The 15,085-nt window shown below is 39.2% G+C and overlaps 1 protein-coding gene across 6 annotated transcripts in view; it reads left to right on the top strand.

Annotated features, from left to right (window-relative positions):
* Positions 1 to 122: 122 nt before the first annotated feature.
* LOC121673737 overlaps positions 123 to 15,085 on the top strand; it is a 36,391-nt gene continuing 21,428 nt past the window's right edge. For 3 of the 6 annotated variants that reach the window (XR_006019294.1, XR_006019293.1, XM_042047373.1), the window contains exons 1-5: positions 123 to 462; positions 10,400 to 10,521; positions 11,603 to 11,741; positions 12,586 to 12,707; positions 14,407 to 14,517. Coding sequence is in view for 4 of the 6 variants with exons in the window: in XM_042047373.1 (XP_041903307.1) it covers positions 393 to 462; positions 10,400 to 10,521; positions 11,603 to 11,741; positions 12,586 to 12,707; positions 14,407 to 14,517 (564 nt within the window). In the remaining 2 variants the exon portion in view is untranslated. Of the gene's footprint in view, positions 920 to 10,399; positions 10,522 to 11,602; positions 11,742 to 12,585; positions 12,708 to 14,406; positions 14,518 to 15,085 lie in introns of all 6 variants that reach the window. The other 3 variants (XM_042047374.1, XM_042047372.1, XM_042047375.1) reach the window with 3 other exon arrangements.

Here is a 15,085-nt window from a genome sequence, read left to right as displayed (position 1 = left end):
GCCGGTGGCGCCCGCCCTGCCCGGCTCCGATCGGGGGTGGCCGTGCCGCAGCTGCCCGGGTCCGGGCCGCGCTCGCCCCCTCCGCCGCGGCCTGGGGTGCCGGTGCCGTGTCCGGGGCCGGCGGTGTCGCGGCGCGGGCGCGCCCGGCAGCGGAGCAGGACGGGCTGCGGGGTAACCCGCAAGCCCCGCGGCGGCGCAGGTCGTGCGGAGCCACCCTGCTCCTGCGGCACCGAGAGGTCTTTGGGTATTAGGCTTGTCTTGTTTAACTTCACACGTGCTCACAGCAGACTTTCACAAGTTTGGAGATAGCGGTTTGAGCTAGTTTACAAACGCTACTTTCACCACTTGATGTCACCTTAAGTTAACATAGTTTTCTGTTTACTCCCTTGTTTATGCCTGGATATAATTTCATCAGTGTGCTGCAATCAAGCATTTTGTGGCAGATGAAGAAGGGAAATACGGGTCAGTGCAGAAGCTGTTAATTTGCAACTGAACACAAAGAATGACACGGAAAACCTCAATATAGGCAGTGTATTAAAGCTGTACGCACACAGTGCCATGCTGAATAAAGTCTAAACGCTGCTTAGTCTCAGGATATATGTGCAGTTTGCCATTGCAGATAGGAATCTGGAAGACCCCTTCAGTCTTGTGATCCAGTCCCAAGCATCCAGTACGTGTGTGTCCTGTTTATTAATGATTGTCTCCTGGGATGATAAATCTACCCTGATGATCACGTGTTAGAAATTCATCATATGATAACAATACTTCTCCAAGTCATGCCCTGCTGTGCTCGGGTTATGCTTCCTGTTTGGGTCTTTGTTCCAGCACTTCCACTTCAAGGTGAAAACTTCATAAGCCAACACACAGGCACCGTGGCACAAAGGTACATCTGACACCAAGAAGTTGTCCAGCTGTCCAGGTACTTGGAACTGCAAACTCATCGTTGCCCTGTGGTTTGCGGCTCCCATAGTCACTCGGAGAGGCAGGGCAGATCCTTCTCAGGTGGAGCAGGCCCTCTGCTGGATTTATGGGACGGGAGCTAGCTAGGAACAGCATTTACTGTCCAGTGACAGGCATGCAGCCCTCCCACCCAAACGGGTACTTTCTTAGAAGAGACATTGCCAAATGTTGCAGAGCGTCTGGGCGTCAGCTGCCGTGACTAGAGCAGAGATGAGCCTCCCTAGAACTTGAAGGCTGAATTTTGATGGAAGTAGTTAGTGTTAATTGTGGTTAAACATTCTAATTTTCTCTGTGTGTGTATGTACATATACATATCTGTGTGTATATATATATCTACACATGCATACGTCTGCATGTGTGTATAGACATAATGCTGGAGCAATTGACTGTAAGCACTTCATCCTTCCATTTTTGAGGTCTTGTCTGGACACAGTAGCATGCTCTGCTTGCTAAACAGGGCTTGGGTTACTGTAAATAATCTTGTTAGAGGTGGTTTTCTTCTATCCAGTATGCTCTAATATAAAAATCTCATTGAATTTCATATGCAATCATTCATATTGCTTATTCACTTAACAGAAATCATCACAGCTCCTATACACTATGTTAGTTCGTGTGGTGTGCATATATGGCTTTCTCAGCTTCCTGACTCCTTTACAAATACAGTAAAGCACATGGAAACTTACTAGTGAAACTTGAAAATGCTGAACTGTTTCAGTTAGGAAACTAATACTTACTATTTTCTCTGTTTTGATTCTATGATCGTGTTTTACTTCTGCCATAGGAATTTTTAGCCAATGGCGTAGTTTATGTAGACTCCAAAATCCTTTGTCAGTGAATACATTTTAGTATTTTTTTTATGTTGCAGCTTCCAAAACTTACCATAGATGGTTTCTGTGAAAGATAATATGCTACGGTTCCTAGTGTTTGTTAGATTATGATCTCTCAAATATTTTTCCTGAATTTTAATGATGCAGCTCTTTCCCTAGTCCTTTCAATGAAAGGACACATATATTCTTGCCTCATATTTGCTCTTCATAATTAAGATACAAGCCAAAGTGTAAATTAGGTTCCAAATTTTGATCTACTTTGTGTGTGGTACATCTGAGCAATCTGTGTCCTTCTATTTTTATACTGTTCACATCAGTAGTGATTGCTGCTGCTTCACTGTGTGCATCATCTTTAAACATAATTAGCTTTACAGTTGCCATTCAATGGCTTTTCAGCTCTTATGCTGCAGATCAGAGAACAGAGTGGACAGGGCAATCAGGATCAAGCAGCTGAAGTAATTAATATAATTTCATCTCTTTAGTCTCCTTGTCAGGCCATCTTCAGAATCTTTTTCGGTTTAGAATTCTTTCTTTACAGGCTTGTGCTCTGGTAATATTTTATGCTAATTTTCTCTTTTAAAAAATGCTCATTGTTAATATCCTGGCTGGATGCTATTAATTAATATTCTGAGAAATCAAGTTGCACTTTAGGCATCTGCATCTTCGGCATTTGCTTACACTTTGTGTCAAGTGCTGATGCAGTATAGAATTATAGGCAACCATATTTGTTCCCAGGTGTGTCATTTAGAATGCGTGACTTAGTTAAATCATATTTCCCTGATTGCCACATTTGTGGAGGAATTTAGAGCCTATAGGATTTGGTCTCATGCTAATGCTTGTAGAAGTTACCAGTTTCTGAATCTGTTGCTTATGGTGTTTTAAGGAAAAGTATTAATGTTTGTCCAATTCTTGTACTCTCTCGGTGCTGCAGTCTCCCTCTCTAACATATGTTTATGTTTACATAGTAAAAGAGTGGGAATTAGAAAGCTTTTTGGCTATGTGTAAAAACTTTTCATTGTTAAACAATCAAGATATGTTTCATTGCCTCTTTGGGTCATTAACCTGTTCCTGTTTTTCTAATCTCCTTTGTCTGAATGGCTGTGTCCTGCTTTATCTCTAGCTTTCACCCTGATGAGTACAGGACTGGAGTACAAGATCAGTATCTCCCTTACTGGTTTTATTTTCTCGCAGCGTTGAACAGTAAGGGAGGAGAGGCATTTGTCCTGCAGGTCACATTCCTTTAGCCTTTGTGCAGTTTCCTCAGAGATGCAAATATTTTATGTGATGTCCCCAGCACAGCACTCTTGATGATACTTCTCTTCGATTGTTTCTCTGAGCTACTTCTGTGGCTGCATACTGGCAGTAACTTTTACTGTGGCTTTTTTTCCCCCCTCAGAATTGTTGCATTTGAGTAATTATACTGCCCATTTTAATACCTAGATAGTCCTGTGATAATTAATACTAGTTGGACTGAGGATAATGAGGAGCTGGTAGAGGTTTCTGCTGCTGTACCCTGAATACAGCTAGGGAATATGGTGTTCTCTCTGTGCAGAGAAAAGACTGTTTTATGGAAGATGTAAAATTACCAGATCTCTTTGCCACATGGAAATAAAAGCCTAGTCTTTGGTGATATAGACATAGGAAAGAAACAAGCCTCTGATGAACAAAAGAAAAAAAAAAAGTGGTAGGGATGGAGAGATAATATTCTGAATGAAAACTAGGATAGGATAAATGGAAACAAAAATGGTATCCCCACAGACAAACTGTTTTTCTGTGGTGTATCAGTTCCCCACCTCGTCCTCCTGAATCCCATTCCTGTTTCTGTCAAGATGTTGAGCTTATAGTTTTACCTCCAGCTGAGGAGAACTGGGCATGATTCCAGTGTTAGCTGTAGTCAGGCTTTTTTCCTTCATCACGCCACTCTCTGAATTAAAGTGTACATGCATCCTTAAAGTCCTGCATAAAGTGGTTGACCTTTAGGATTAGTGTTGTTGCAAAGACAGCCTTATTTATTGGTTAGTTGGTGTTTTCTGACTCGCACACTGAATGCATGAAACGTTATTGAGAAACTTCCGTAGAAGAGACAAATTTATTTATAGTAAAGCCGGTTATCTTACCTGAAGTAAAGCCTTACATATTTTGAACTGAGAGAACATTGAACGTGTTCTCACTGCGATGATTTCTGACTAACCTTCCTTAGTAATTATGGGAATGTAAGTGAATGCAAGATTCTATTCGTTTTTTCTTTGTATGAATGTGGGGATTTTTTGTGTTGAGAATTTTAGACATTCCGAATCTTTATGTGTGATGGAAGAAGACATTACTGTTTTAAAACAGCTGCTTAGCAACACTGCTTGGCTGTTTCACAATCAGCTAGCTCTTCCCACACACTGCAGTGAAATGTACGTCATTTCACGGTGACTTGCATTCCAGCTTTTCTTTTGAGTTAGTCTTAGATCTTAAAGAAAATAAAATAGTAAGAGTTGGAAAAAAGAACAGGAACCTTTGGTGTCTTAACTTTTTTATAATAGGATGATTAATGCTTTAATATCCTTTTGCAATAACCATGTTCCAGAAGTTCCGGCTAAGAAAACCTGGGTGAAGCCCAAGAGCTAATTCAAACCACTTGGGGAAACCCCCCTGATGATTCCCCTCAGTTGGGTCCAGCATTTGTTGTATGTCATGTTCCCACTTGAACCTCCACTGCTGAGATTCTAAAATTTTCAGTAGCAGAAAAGGTTGCATTTGGTAAGAATGAGTGCTGGAGGAGATAACCAGTGAAAGAATTGACCAAGCTATGTGTTTACATGAACAGGAAGACAGGAATCAGGGGAGGTAAATACAGGAATCTGAATCTTGAGTTTGAGATTGAAGTCACCAAACCACTTTATGTACTGGCAACTACTGAACACTTCGGCTGTACTTAGCACTTAAATATAGATTACAAAGCCTGCCTCTTAGTTAATGTCAGTGAAGCACAGATACGGTGATAAGACCCTTTATGCTTCTTGTGTTCTGTTCATGGGGTCTAAGATTGAAATATTTTTCCATCAGGGCTAAAACTTACTGTTTTGATACTAACTTAAAAGGTTTTTTTAGCTCATGTAACAGTGTAATAAAACACTGTTGCAAACCTATTCTAATCTATGCATTGCCTTAGAAACTTTTAAATCTGAAGCTAAGATTTCGAAGTGATATACTGGTCTGAATTGCTGATTGTTCCTACAGTATTCAAAATATCCAATATCAAGAGAATTGCTCAAAATAATAATTGAATAATAATCCTTGCAAATCTCATTACAAATCTTATAATTTAAGGATAAGAAACATATAATTAAGTACAAATTAATTTTTTTCTTGTGGTTTCACTTGTACTGGGAGCAACCAGCTGTTTAAGAGGTTGGAGCACAATTTAGTCTTGTGACTTGAAAGTTGAGGGCAGTCAGTGCTGTAAATTCAGGCTTTTAACAGGCAGTGAGGGAGGAGTATCTTATAAAATTAACCTAACTGATTATGGAGGATGTGCTGCTTTAGGACAGTGTTCTGCATACGGAGAAGAGACTTCTCATCAGACTCTTGGGAGCAGACCAAGTGTGTCCAGAATTTTCTATCATGTACTTTATTATCTAGGCATTAGCATGTTCTCAGACCTGCTAGGTAAAGTTACCAGATGATAATTTTCACAAGACAAGAAGAGGAAACTGGATAAGAAAAAGCTTGATTCTTTTAATGGAATGGAACTAAAGTGGAATGAGTAGCTTTAAAAAGGATGAAAATCTGGGCTTCTGCAATTGGGCAAGTATAGTATGTGCTTTTGTGCATGTGCATGTGAAAAAGCAATTTAGTACAAGGCTTCATATCCAAACTTGTAGAAGTGATTTATTCAAGTAAAATACCCTTTCAGAAGAGATAAAAATAACACTGCATTTCCACATTAACTGGAATGGATTTATTTGTTAAAATTATACCATACCAATTCTTTTCCACTATTCTGTTTGGTAAACTAAAATGGGTTGTTGCGTATAATGTCATGAATCATCAACTTTGGGAATTGTCATTAATTTCCTTTGTTGTGACAAGTGATACTGGTGCGAGAGAGGTCTCCAGAGTACCAAGTACTTCTAAGTTGTTAGTCACTGAAATTCAATAGTGGTGGGGAAAACTAGTGATTGTTAAACAGGCATGTGACTTACCTTGTTTAAAATTTAACTTTAAAGCTTCTTTCAATTAATCAATGTAAAAGACTTAAACTAACAAAATAAGCTCTCGTTATATTTCTGTTGGGAAAAGCCAGTTACTTTCTACTAGTGGCTATGTGTGCTTTGGGATAGAAATAATATTTAGAGTTCTGAGGTACTTGATATACTGAGGTCACATATTGCTTCTCAAATGGTTTAGCCAAAAAGGGCGATACTAAAGTTTTAGGGATGTGGTGCTTCCTCCTTGACTGGGTTGTCCAGTATTATGAAAACATGCTGAATTACTAAATTAACCTTGTATTAAGTAACATGGCTGTTAATATTTGCTTTTCTGTGAGTCGGAGAATATATCTAGAAGACCATAAGGTGCTTGCTGTTATGGTTGCCTTTGCTAAATCCTCTTCTTTCTGTAATCTTCTGTTGTCATTTGGAAATCACACATTGCTTGTCTTCAATCCTGTATTTTGCAGTGCCTGGGTGTTCAGATGTTGGTATAGTGGTGCTCTCTGTCTGGTGTGAAGCTTTGTGATGTTTTCTTAGCTTGTGTAGAAAGGCTGACTAGCACCAGGGTGATAATGAGGCTTTTTGCAATGTGTTAATTAAATTTTATAAATGCATGTTGAGTAAATCCAGTGGAACCGGTTTTTGAAGTAAAATACAAACACTACGCACTCAGACTTCCTCCATAAACAAATGATTGTGATTCATCTTGCAGTGTTTCATGAACTGTACATTGTTTCCTGGTTAGTTGTCTGTTCAATGAACACAGGTTGGCTTGCACACTCTCCATTTCATGTTATATATATTTTATGTATATAACAAGTGCAAAAATGATGTATAAAATAGTTTTCTATTTTTGTTTCCTCTTGAAGATCCCTTGTAAGGTGATACTGAGATTCTCAAGAGTGAACAATTTGTTAAACACAAGGGTGGAGTTGATAAAACTATACCAGCAGAGATGCATATTTTCATATTTGGCACTGGTCTTTCCTACTTGATGGCAATCTACAAATATTTACATACTGCAAAAGTAAATGAGTTATTATGGTAGCTGTTGCTGTTTCTTGCTTTGACAGGAATGAGTCGACTCTCCATGTCAGAGTTCAGTCACAGACTATACACACAGGTGTGGAGTGTTGCGCACACAACTTCTGCTGCAGCTGCCATTTTGTTGTCTCAGATGGAGTCTGTTCAGATGTCCTTCTCCTTTTTGTTTTAGAGCATTAACTGATAGTCAGAAGGGAGCATTTCCATTCATCATTTATTTTTCAGTGTCAGTGTTTCAACAGTTTTTTCATTGGGCTGCATGTGTGTTGTCCTTAGGACCTGTTTTGTACAGAGCATACAAGAACCTGTGTGTGTCCTACTTTGTTTTGCAAGAAGAGATCAGAGGGCCCCATGCGAGATGGTCAGTGTTGTGACAGGTAGCATACAGATAGAACTCAAGGCAGGGAAGGGATATTCTGGATTAGAGGAAGACGGATGTGCTGCCTGTCTCCCACTGAAGGTGTGTGTTTCTCTACTATGGAGCTGGAACACTGAATAGTCTGGAGAGCTGTCAGTCACTAATGTTGGCCAGGAAAGGTCACCCAGGCCATGAGGAAGCAGATCCTATTGATGCACTAGGTCTGTGAGGAAGAGAGCTGAAGTTCTGTATTTGCAGCGTGATGTGGCTGGCCTGGTGGTCTAGGAACACTTCCTGTGTTTCATTAAATGCTGTATATGAATTTGATACTCTTAACAGGCACTATAACAGCTGGATGAGCTCTCTTGCATAGTAATAGTATTGTTTTAAAGCAAATGCCAGATGTAGAGGCTTATTGCCCACAGGCACTGATCTGTTCAGCTGCTAATATCAGCTTTCTAGTCTCTTGTTCCTGTCTCTAGCATGATTTTTCCCCTTGCTTCCTCAGATGTTATCCACCTCAGCAAATTGGCACCTTGGCACTCTTGAGGGCATGTCGTGGTGCTGATAGTCCCAGTTAAGCTACTTAGATTTGCCCACCTTCTTTTCCCATAATATCTGGGTTTATTCTGTGCTGTGTCACATCCATAGAAATCTTCCCTGAGCTGATTGGAAAAATCACTCACTGCTGCTGGGATGTTCACAACAAATCTACAAATTGTTGGATGGACTGTGAGTTTAACAGGATGGGTGCTCATTAGAGGTTTCAAATTAAAATGCTGACAAGCTGGAGCTGCTACATTGCACCTGTTGTGTTGGTGTTGCTGCTGTTGCAGCTGCTGCCTCTATCCCTCCTGTGTTCCTCACTGCAAAGTCTGCATCTCTTTAGGAGCTGAGGTTCTGGAGAACGCAACTGTGAGCACTTTGGAGCAGTGAATTGTCTTCCTGAAGTATAACAACTACCAATGGCAATGGCCCATCAGGGCCTTGGAGCATTACTGCTATGCATTTAATAAATTATAAACCAAATACATCTTAAGGGAATACGGATAATTTAAAGTTTCTGCTGCTTACTACACAGCAGTCGTAAGGGGGATTCAGGATTATCTGTTCAAGTCCATTTTGGGATGGGTTGAAAGAACCATTTACATTTGCACTGTTAAGAGGAGAGCATTTTGCACCAATAAATGATGGTTTCTTTAATCATACTGTTCTCACTACAGTGCTTAAGCAAAAAGCATTTCAGAAGCATTTAAAAGGTTAGCAGGTTTCTGTTTTCTATACTAGCCTTAAAATTTCTCACTCTTTCTAGCATTTCCCATGATCCACAGGAAAGATTAAATATATTAGCATGGAGAAACTTGTAGTGTATGCTGTAGATTTATTTTGAGCCTGTTTGCCATCAAGCTTTTCTGTACTAATGTTGCCACCTGGAACAGCAATGCTAGCAAACACTGCTTTTTTTAAAAACACTTGTAAAAGCTGTCAGATTTTCTTTTTGTGAGTGATGCATGTACATGAAAAAGCCCAGTTGCTGCCCAACATGTTGGCAGTCTAAATAAAACAAGAAACAAAACAGAAGGGGTGGGGAAGAGAGGACATACATGTCTGTTTTTAGATGTGACTTAATAGATGGGTTTGGTGTATTTTTTCAGGATTAGATTAGTGATTGCTTTTTGGTGGTAGCGGTTGTTGTCTTTTACAGGTATGTAGCTTTGATCTGAGATGAGCCTTTGTTTAGATCCAGTTCAACATCCTCAAAGCAGTGGGATGTCCAGACAAAAAGGAATTTCATCTAGTCCTTTTGAGGAAACCATAGCAGGAAAAGCTGCTGAATGCCAGTTAGGAACATCATACTCTCAAGGTGAAATTGGGGGGGTGTAAGCAGGATATTGGCTGCAAGATGTGAAGTCTGGTAAGTGCAAGTAAACCTTTGGCTGGTGTGTCTGGCACTCAATACTGCAGGCCATAAAGGATGAGAGAGTCCAGAAGATCCAAAGGGAAGTGTTGAGAATGATCATACTCTAGGAGAAAAAAAATCAGGAAGGGTCTGGATAGGCAAATCTCGTTTTTTCTTGGAAAGAAGACTGATGTGATGCACGATAAGTCTTCAGGGAAGTAAATAGTTACTATATAATGGAAAGGAATAAGTAGTGGCAGAGGAAGTCTAAATCAGTAATTACGAAGAGTATTCCTTTCTAATATTAAGGGTAGTCAAACACTGAAATAGATGGCTAAGGGTGGTTATAGTGTCTCCAGGATTAACAATCATTTTTAAAAGAACAGTTTGGAGAAGTAATGACAGTATTGATTGAGCCTTGGAAGAAGAAAGGATTAGTGACTTGACATGGTTTCCTTCTCAATCTTTTTTCTAGATGTCTTTTAAAAAAATGTGCTAAAGTAATGCAGGAATATCCTGGAAAAATAGCAAAAATTTACAGTTTGGCTTTGCAAAAATGTATTGGTTTACATCCATTCCTATTTTCCTTCCCACTTGAAATATTTTGATAGGTTAGGTAATGTAAAATATATTGTGAGTTGAACTGTTGAACTGTGCATTAGCCCCGATTTTTTTGTAAATTTATTAGAAAGATCATATGTATAAAAAGAAACTTGTATTAAAAAAAAAGAGCCTGCATTCGGGCAACTATCGAGTTTTGTCATTTCTCCAATAGTTCAAAAACATCTTTGATGTTTTTTATATCTTAAGCTGAAACAGTATCACTTTGGTGGCAGCCCAGACCATCATATGTGAGTTATAAATTTATAAATATGAAAATAATTTGAGATTTCAGAAAAGCAGTGCATTTATTTTACATGGCAAAGTTATTACAATCCAAAACTGTCATTGGCTGGAAAAGCTAACAAAGGCTGAAAAATGCATTCAAATAAAAAACTTTATCCATCTGGTGTTGTTTATGTCTTGCAACTGTATTGTACTGGTCATCACTTAGTCCACGTGATCTGCATGTGATTGTTCAGGGGGTTTTTTTTGTCTTGATTTATAGATGACTTTGATGAGTTTGTGGTGAGTAACAGCGATGTTGTGCTCAGAAATATCGCTGAAGATTTGCGGAATCGTTTACCCGTTGAGGCAATGTTCACTTCGGAACATCAAGCTGTTCAGAAAGTAAGCTAACTGTTACGGTCTGCTTTTGCTGAACCACATCATTTATTCTGATTTCATTTTTAGCAGTAGTTCATAATAGAGAATGAGCGTGGATTGAAGTGTAGGAAATCTCAGTTTGGTTCTCAGGTCTGTTGCTCTGTGTTTGCATGACTCCAGGGAAGTTTCTTCATAGTTCTTAATACTTTGATCATGAGTTATTTGGCATAGCTTTAATTCTGTGTGGTATGGCACCTGTCACAGTGATTCTTTAATGCTAGCTCCATAATAGGCTCTAACAGCCCCCTTAAAGGCAACAGGAACCCAGGGCCAGTGTTTTGCTGTTGCCATAATGTGGGCAGCCCAGAGATGATAATCCAGCTCTTTTCAGATTCTGATGTCTCAGAAAGAGGTGGGCTGTGAGTCCTGTGGGAGGGGAGTGCACCTTTTCTACTTGAGCTGTCAGTATACAAGGAAAGTTAATGCATTCCCCAGAAAAGTGGTGTATGGCTCTTCAATGGGAAAAGTGGATTGGCCACATGCAGCAAGCCTGGAAAAGGGAGGAAAGATGAGTAGGAGGATGAAGATCATATCCCTTGAAATGATGAGAAGGCAAGCATCCCACCTGGTGTACTTTTGATTGAAAGTGACACTCATGTTAATCAGGGGTGCTTCTAGGTAGAGGCATAAGGCATGATGTTAAAAATAGTCAGTTGAGGCTGAGAAGCAAATTGACCTTTCTCCTAAATTTAAGTTACATTCTCCTCATTAAAAGAAGAGGAAAAGCTTCCTTTACCGTGTATCTTCTCTATAGCCAAGCAAGCACTAAGGAGACAAAACTCACATCGGGCCCCTGCTCAGGTATCAAAACTAGGTTGCTTTCATTTGTCGACTGTCACGTACTGGTTATTTCAGTGGAATTTGATGACCCAGTTTACATGTAGGATTTCTGTTGTTTAATTTTTTTTTGTAATTGTTGCATAGGGAAAAACATGGATCTCTGAGATTTAGGAAAGGTAGGATGGTGGGACAGTTAACATGTGACAGTGTAAATGAAATTAAGAGACTTGGTTATGCCTTTCTAAGGTTTTATTCCTCTTCTCAGATACACCAGCATCCACTGCCCATGATTCATGTTGATGCATTCCTTTATGATGATGATGTTGTTGATTCATTGTGTGAGGAGGGGAAAATGAGTAGGAGCTACTGCACAGAGTGTGGCTCATACAAAACTGCATCTTTAGGTAAGTGTTCTTTTGGGAACAAGAGAAACAAATTGAGTTTAATTAAACTGGTTTGTGCAGTGACTCAGCTGGACAAGACAACATCCAGCTGATGGAGGACTCTGTCCAGACTGGTGCAATACACAGGCCAGAATTATTTCCCATAACCAGTGGAAGGAGCCTCCTACACATGTAAGTTGAATTAATTTGCAGTGTATGAGTGACGGTTGTTGCCCACAAAAACTGAGCAGGTAAGAGGCAGGCTATGTACCCCTGGAGAGGAAGACAACACTGTAGGAGTCCATGCAGTAGCCTCAGTCTCCTCTCACATGCTGAAAAACAGTAGAAAACACCATCTGTCTTAAAGCTTTTGTGTGGTGTGGTACAGATCAGTGCTGTTGCCAGTATAGCACAGCCACTGAAGGAATGGTTTATATGGAGAACATTTCATTCATTAAAACCTTAGAGCTGAAATTAAAGCTATTAAGGTGTCTGCCCATAAAACGTTATGCACAAATTGTATTGAGCCTTGGATACCACATTTCCTTTTTCAGTTGAACAGTTCCCAGTTACTTTGTTTTGTATTCTTTAACATATGTTACTGTGCAGAAAAAGGTAATTCAGTTTCATGAAGGATTTCAAAATTCTCCATGTAAGGCAAAGAATCCCCAGACTTGGGACAGATTGCTTGGCAGATTACCTCTGATCTGCAAACCCTGGTGTTCCAGGGTGCCCAGCGCTAGTGCAGGCAGGAAACCATACAAGTTTTCAGTGAAGATAATTCTTTGGGTTACTATTTCAATAGTTAATTACACTGTAGTTAGTACTGCCCACCCAACACCTTTGTTCTGTTCTTATTTCCCAGAGTTTATTTCGCATTCCTTTTCCCTCATGGAACTGAAGTTTCTTTATCAACATGTACTGCCTGACCTGACAGGAAAGGTAGTGGTTGACGTTGGCTCCAGGCTTGGTGCAGTGCTATTTGCGGTAACTTCCAGCACAGGAATTCATATTTTATTACTGTGACAAACATTTTCCCTCTTTTCTGACTGCCTACTCTCATTACTCAATCTTGGATGGGTCATTCTGAGAGGCACCTCTGATCTGACTCTCTGAATAGTGTAAGGTGCTGTTTACTAGCGATTTCAGTTCTTCCGCTGTTCCTCACAAGAGGGAACACAAATGATCTTGCTTATGGAGAGGAAAACTGTGTTGTCCAACAGAGTAGCATATTGCTGTCACACATGCTGCTCTTTTACTCGTTCCTGCTGTCTCTTTCATAAGTAAGTTTGTCCTCTTATGTCTTGACCATGCCTATATATAGATTAGTTATGTTAAATTCCTTTATGAAGCTGACAAACTGTTAAATTACACAAAGGAAGACTTTGATATGAATTTGTCTCCAAAAACATATTGTCCTGCTCTGCGTTTTAAAATGCACATAAAATACTTCATTGAGGAACTTGAGTGCAATTTTGATTGCTTTTGGCATGGCTGGTGCAACATATGGCCAACAGCAATGCAAAACACACATTACTATTTTCTTTAAAAAGTCAATGGCTGTTTAGGGCTCAATCTTGGAAACACTTGAGCATGTGATTTTACTCATTTGAATAGTCTAATTTTGGGATTACTCAAATGAGGAAAGTTACTCCCATTTGTAAATATTTGCAGCATTGGGTCCTTAAATGGTAACACTTTTGCTAGGCTGAATTTGTTTTGAAGTATTTAAATGCTTGTATTATTACAGTAGAAGGTACTCTCAAAGCACTCTTTCAAAAAAGGGTTCTGCTTTGTAACATGTCCTTGCCTTGGAGGAGGGGTGACTTCACCTTCACAGGTTGCTTTTCTACTCTCTGAGTTGAATGGTTTCAGAAAACTTAATAATGAAGCTGTAATACATGTGTATCTCAGATATTCTGTATCTTCAGCAGTTTGCCTTTGCCATTGTTGGCAAGGTGTAACTGTGCTCAGTGGAGATAGTGGTACTTAAAGCAGTATCTTTGCTCGGGCCCTGTATGCTCAAGTATTTGTACTTTTTCTTCTCTGACGTTTCGAACAACTTCTCAAAATCTTAGTCCAAACTGAACTGGTTTTTGGGCTTAAGATTAAGGCATAGTTTAACTTTTTTTTGCTCATGTACCTGTATGAAGCATCTGAAAATGTCAGTAATACAGTAACTTAGAGGTGCTGATATAGACTTGGTATCAAAATATCCCACTATATTATTGGTACATTGTCCTCCATTTTCACTCACTTTGACTATGTTATGTCTCCTGGTTTTGTTCTTTTCCCTTGATACTTTCTTCAATTCTCCCAAGAAACAAAAATTACATTTAGTCTTTTCCCTTCACACTATTTTCATAACTTGTTTGGTACACCTTTTTTTTTTCCTAGACTAGTTTCCGTATGTTTTGCAACTGAAGTGAACTTGGAGCTTTCCTTCTTGTCTTTTTGACATGTCATTTCGGATCTCTTACTAAAATTCATGCGACATAAGTGGGAATTGCCAGATCAGGGGCTTAGCTCTGAAAAATATGTCACATCCACTGAAAGGCATTTCTCAACTCACTATTTTAAAATTTTTTTAAATCTTAACTTGTATTTTATTCTCTTCTTTTTAAATTAAAAATTTGAACTTGTTTAAAAGGCATCACAGTTACTAAATTTCCTTTTCCTAATGTAGGGTTATCTTTATAGCTCAGCTTCCCAGCTGCACGGAGTAGAAATGAATGCAGACTTTTGCCAGTTGCAAGAAATGATGATTACAAAGTACGAGTTCATTGACAGAATAAAGGTAACTAAATATATGTTTTAGTTTATGTATTTTTAACCACTGTGTACAAGGTATCTGGCTTAAGTGAGTGGCTGGTAAATCAGCATTCTGAGAAGTTTCTGCCTTTGCTTGTTTTGATCCTATACAAAGGCTTTGCATTAGGAAAAAAGAAATCTTATAGCAGAGAAGAAGAGGGAAATTATCAAAATATGAATCACTTAGCCTTTTTCCTGACTGGGCTTTCCCATTGGCTCACACAAAACAGATATATCTTAGCTGATTCTCCCAGTAAAATCAATGATATCATTGCCACTCACTTCTGTGAAACTGAGTGTATAAAGAATTTCTGTCATGAATACAAAAGTATATGTCTGTGATTCACTTTTGTTAGCAGAAAGGTGTTTGTAGGATTCGCAAATTTGCATCTAAGGACTCCTAAAGGACTTAGAATTATCAGTATTTCCTTCCATAGAATGTCTGTGTATATGTACCTTCCACAAACAAAATGGGTTTCAAACAAAGTGCTATCATTATGGGAACCATTTCCCTAGTTTCATTATGGGAATAGCTACTAATATTTTAAAGAGGA

Source organism: Corvus kubaryi, unplaced genomic scaffold, assembly GCF_017639235.1.
Source record: "Corvus kubaryi isolate FWS band 111438036 unplaced genomic scaffold, C.kubaryi_AGA036_p1.0 66, whole genome shotgun sequence".
Taxonomy (NCBI): Eukaryota; Metazoa; Chordata; class Aves; order Passeriformes; family Corvidae; genus Corvus; species Corvus kubaryi.
Note: the sequence above shows the minus strand (reverse complement) of the source record. Positions and strands in the feature narration are given on the sequence as shown.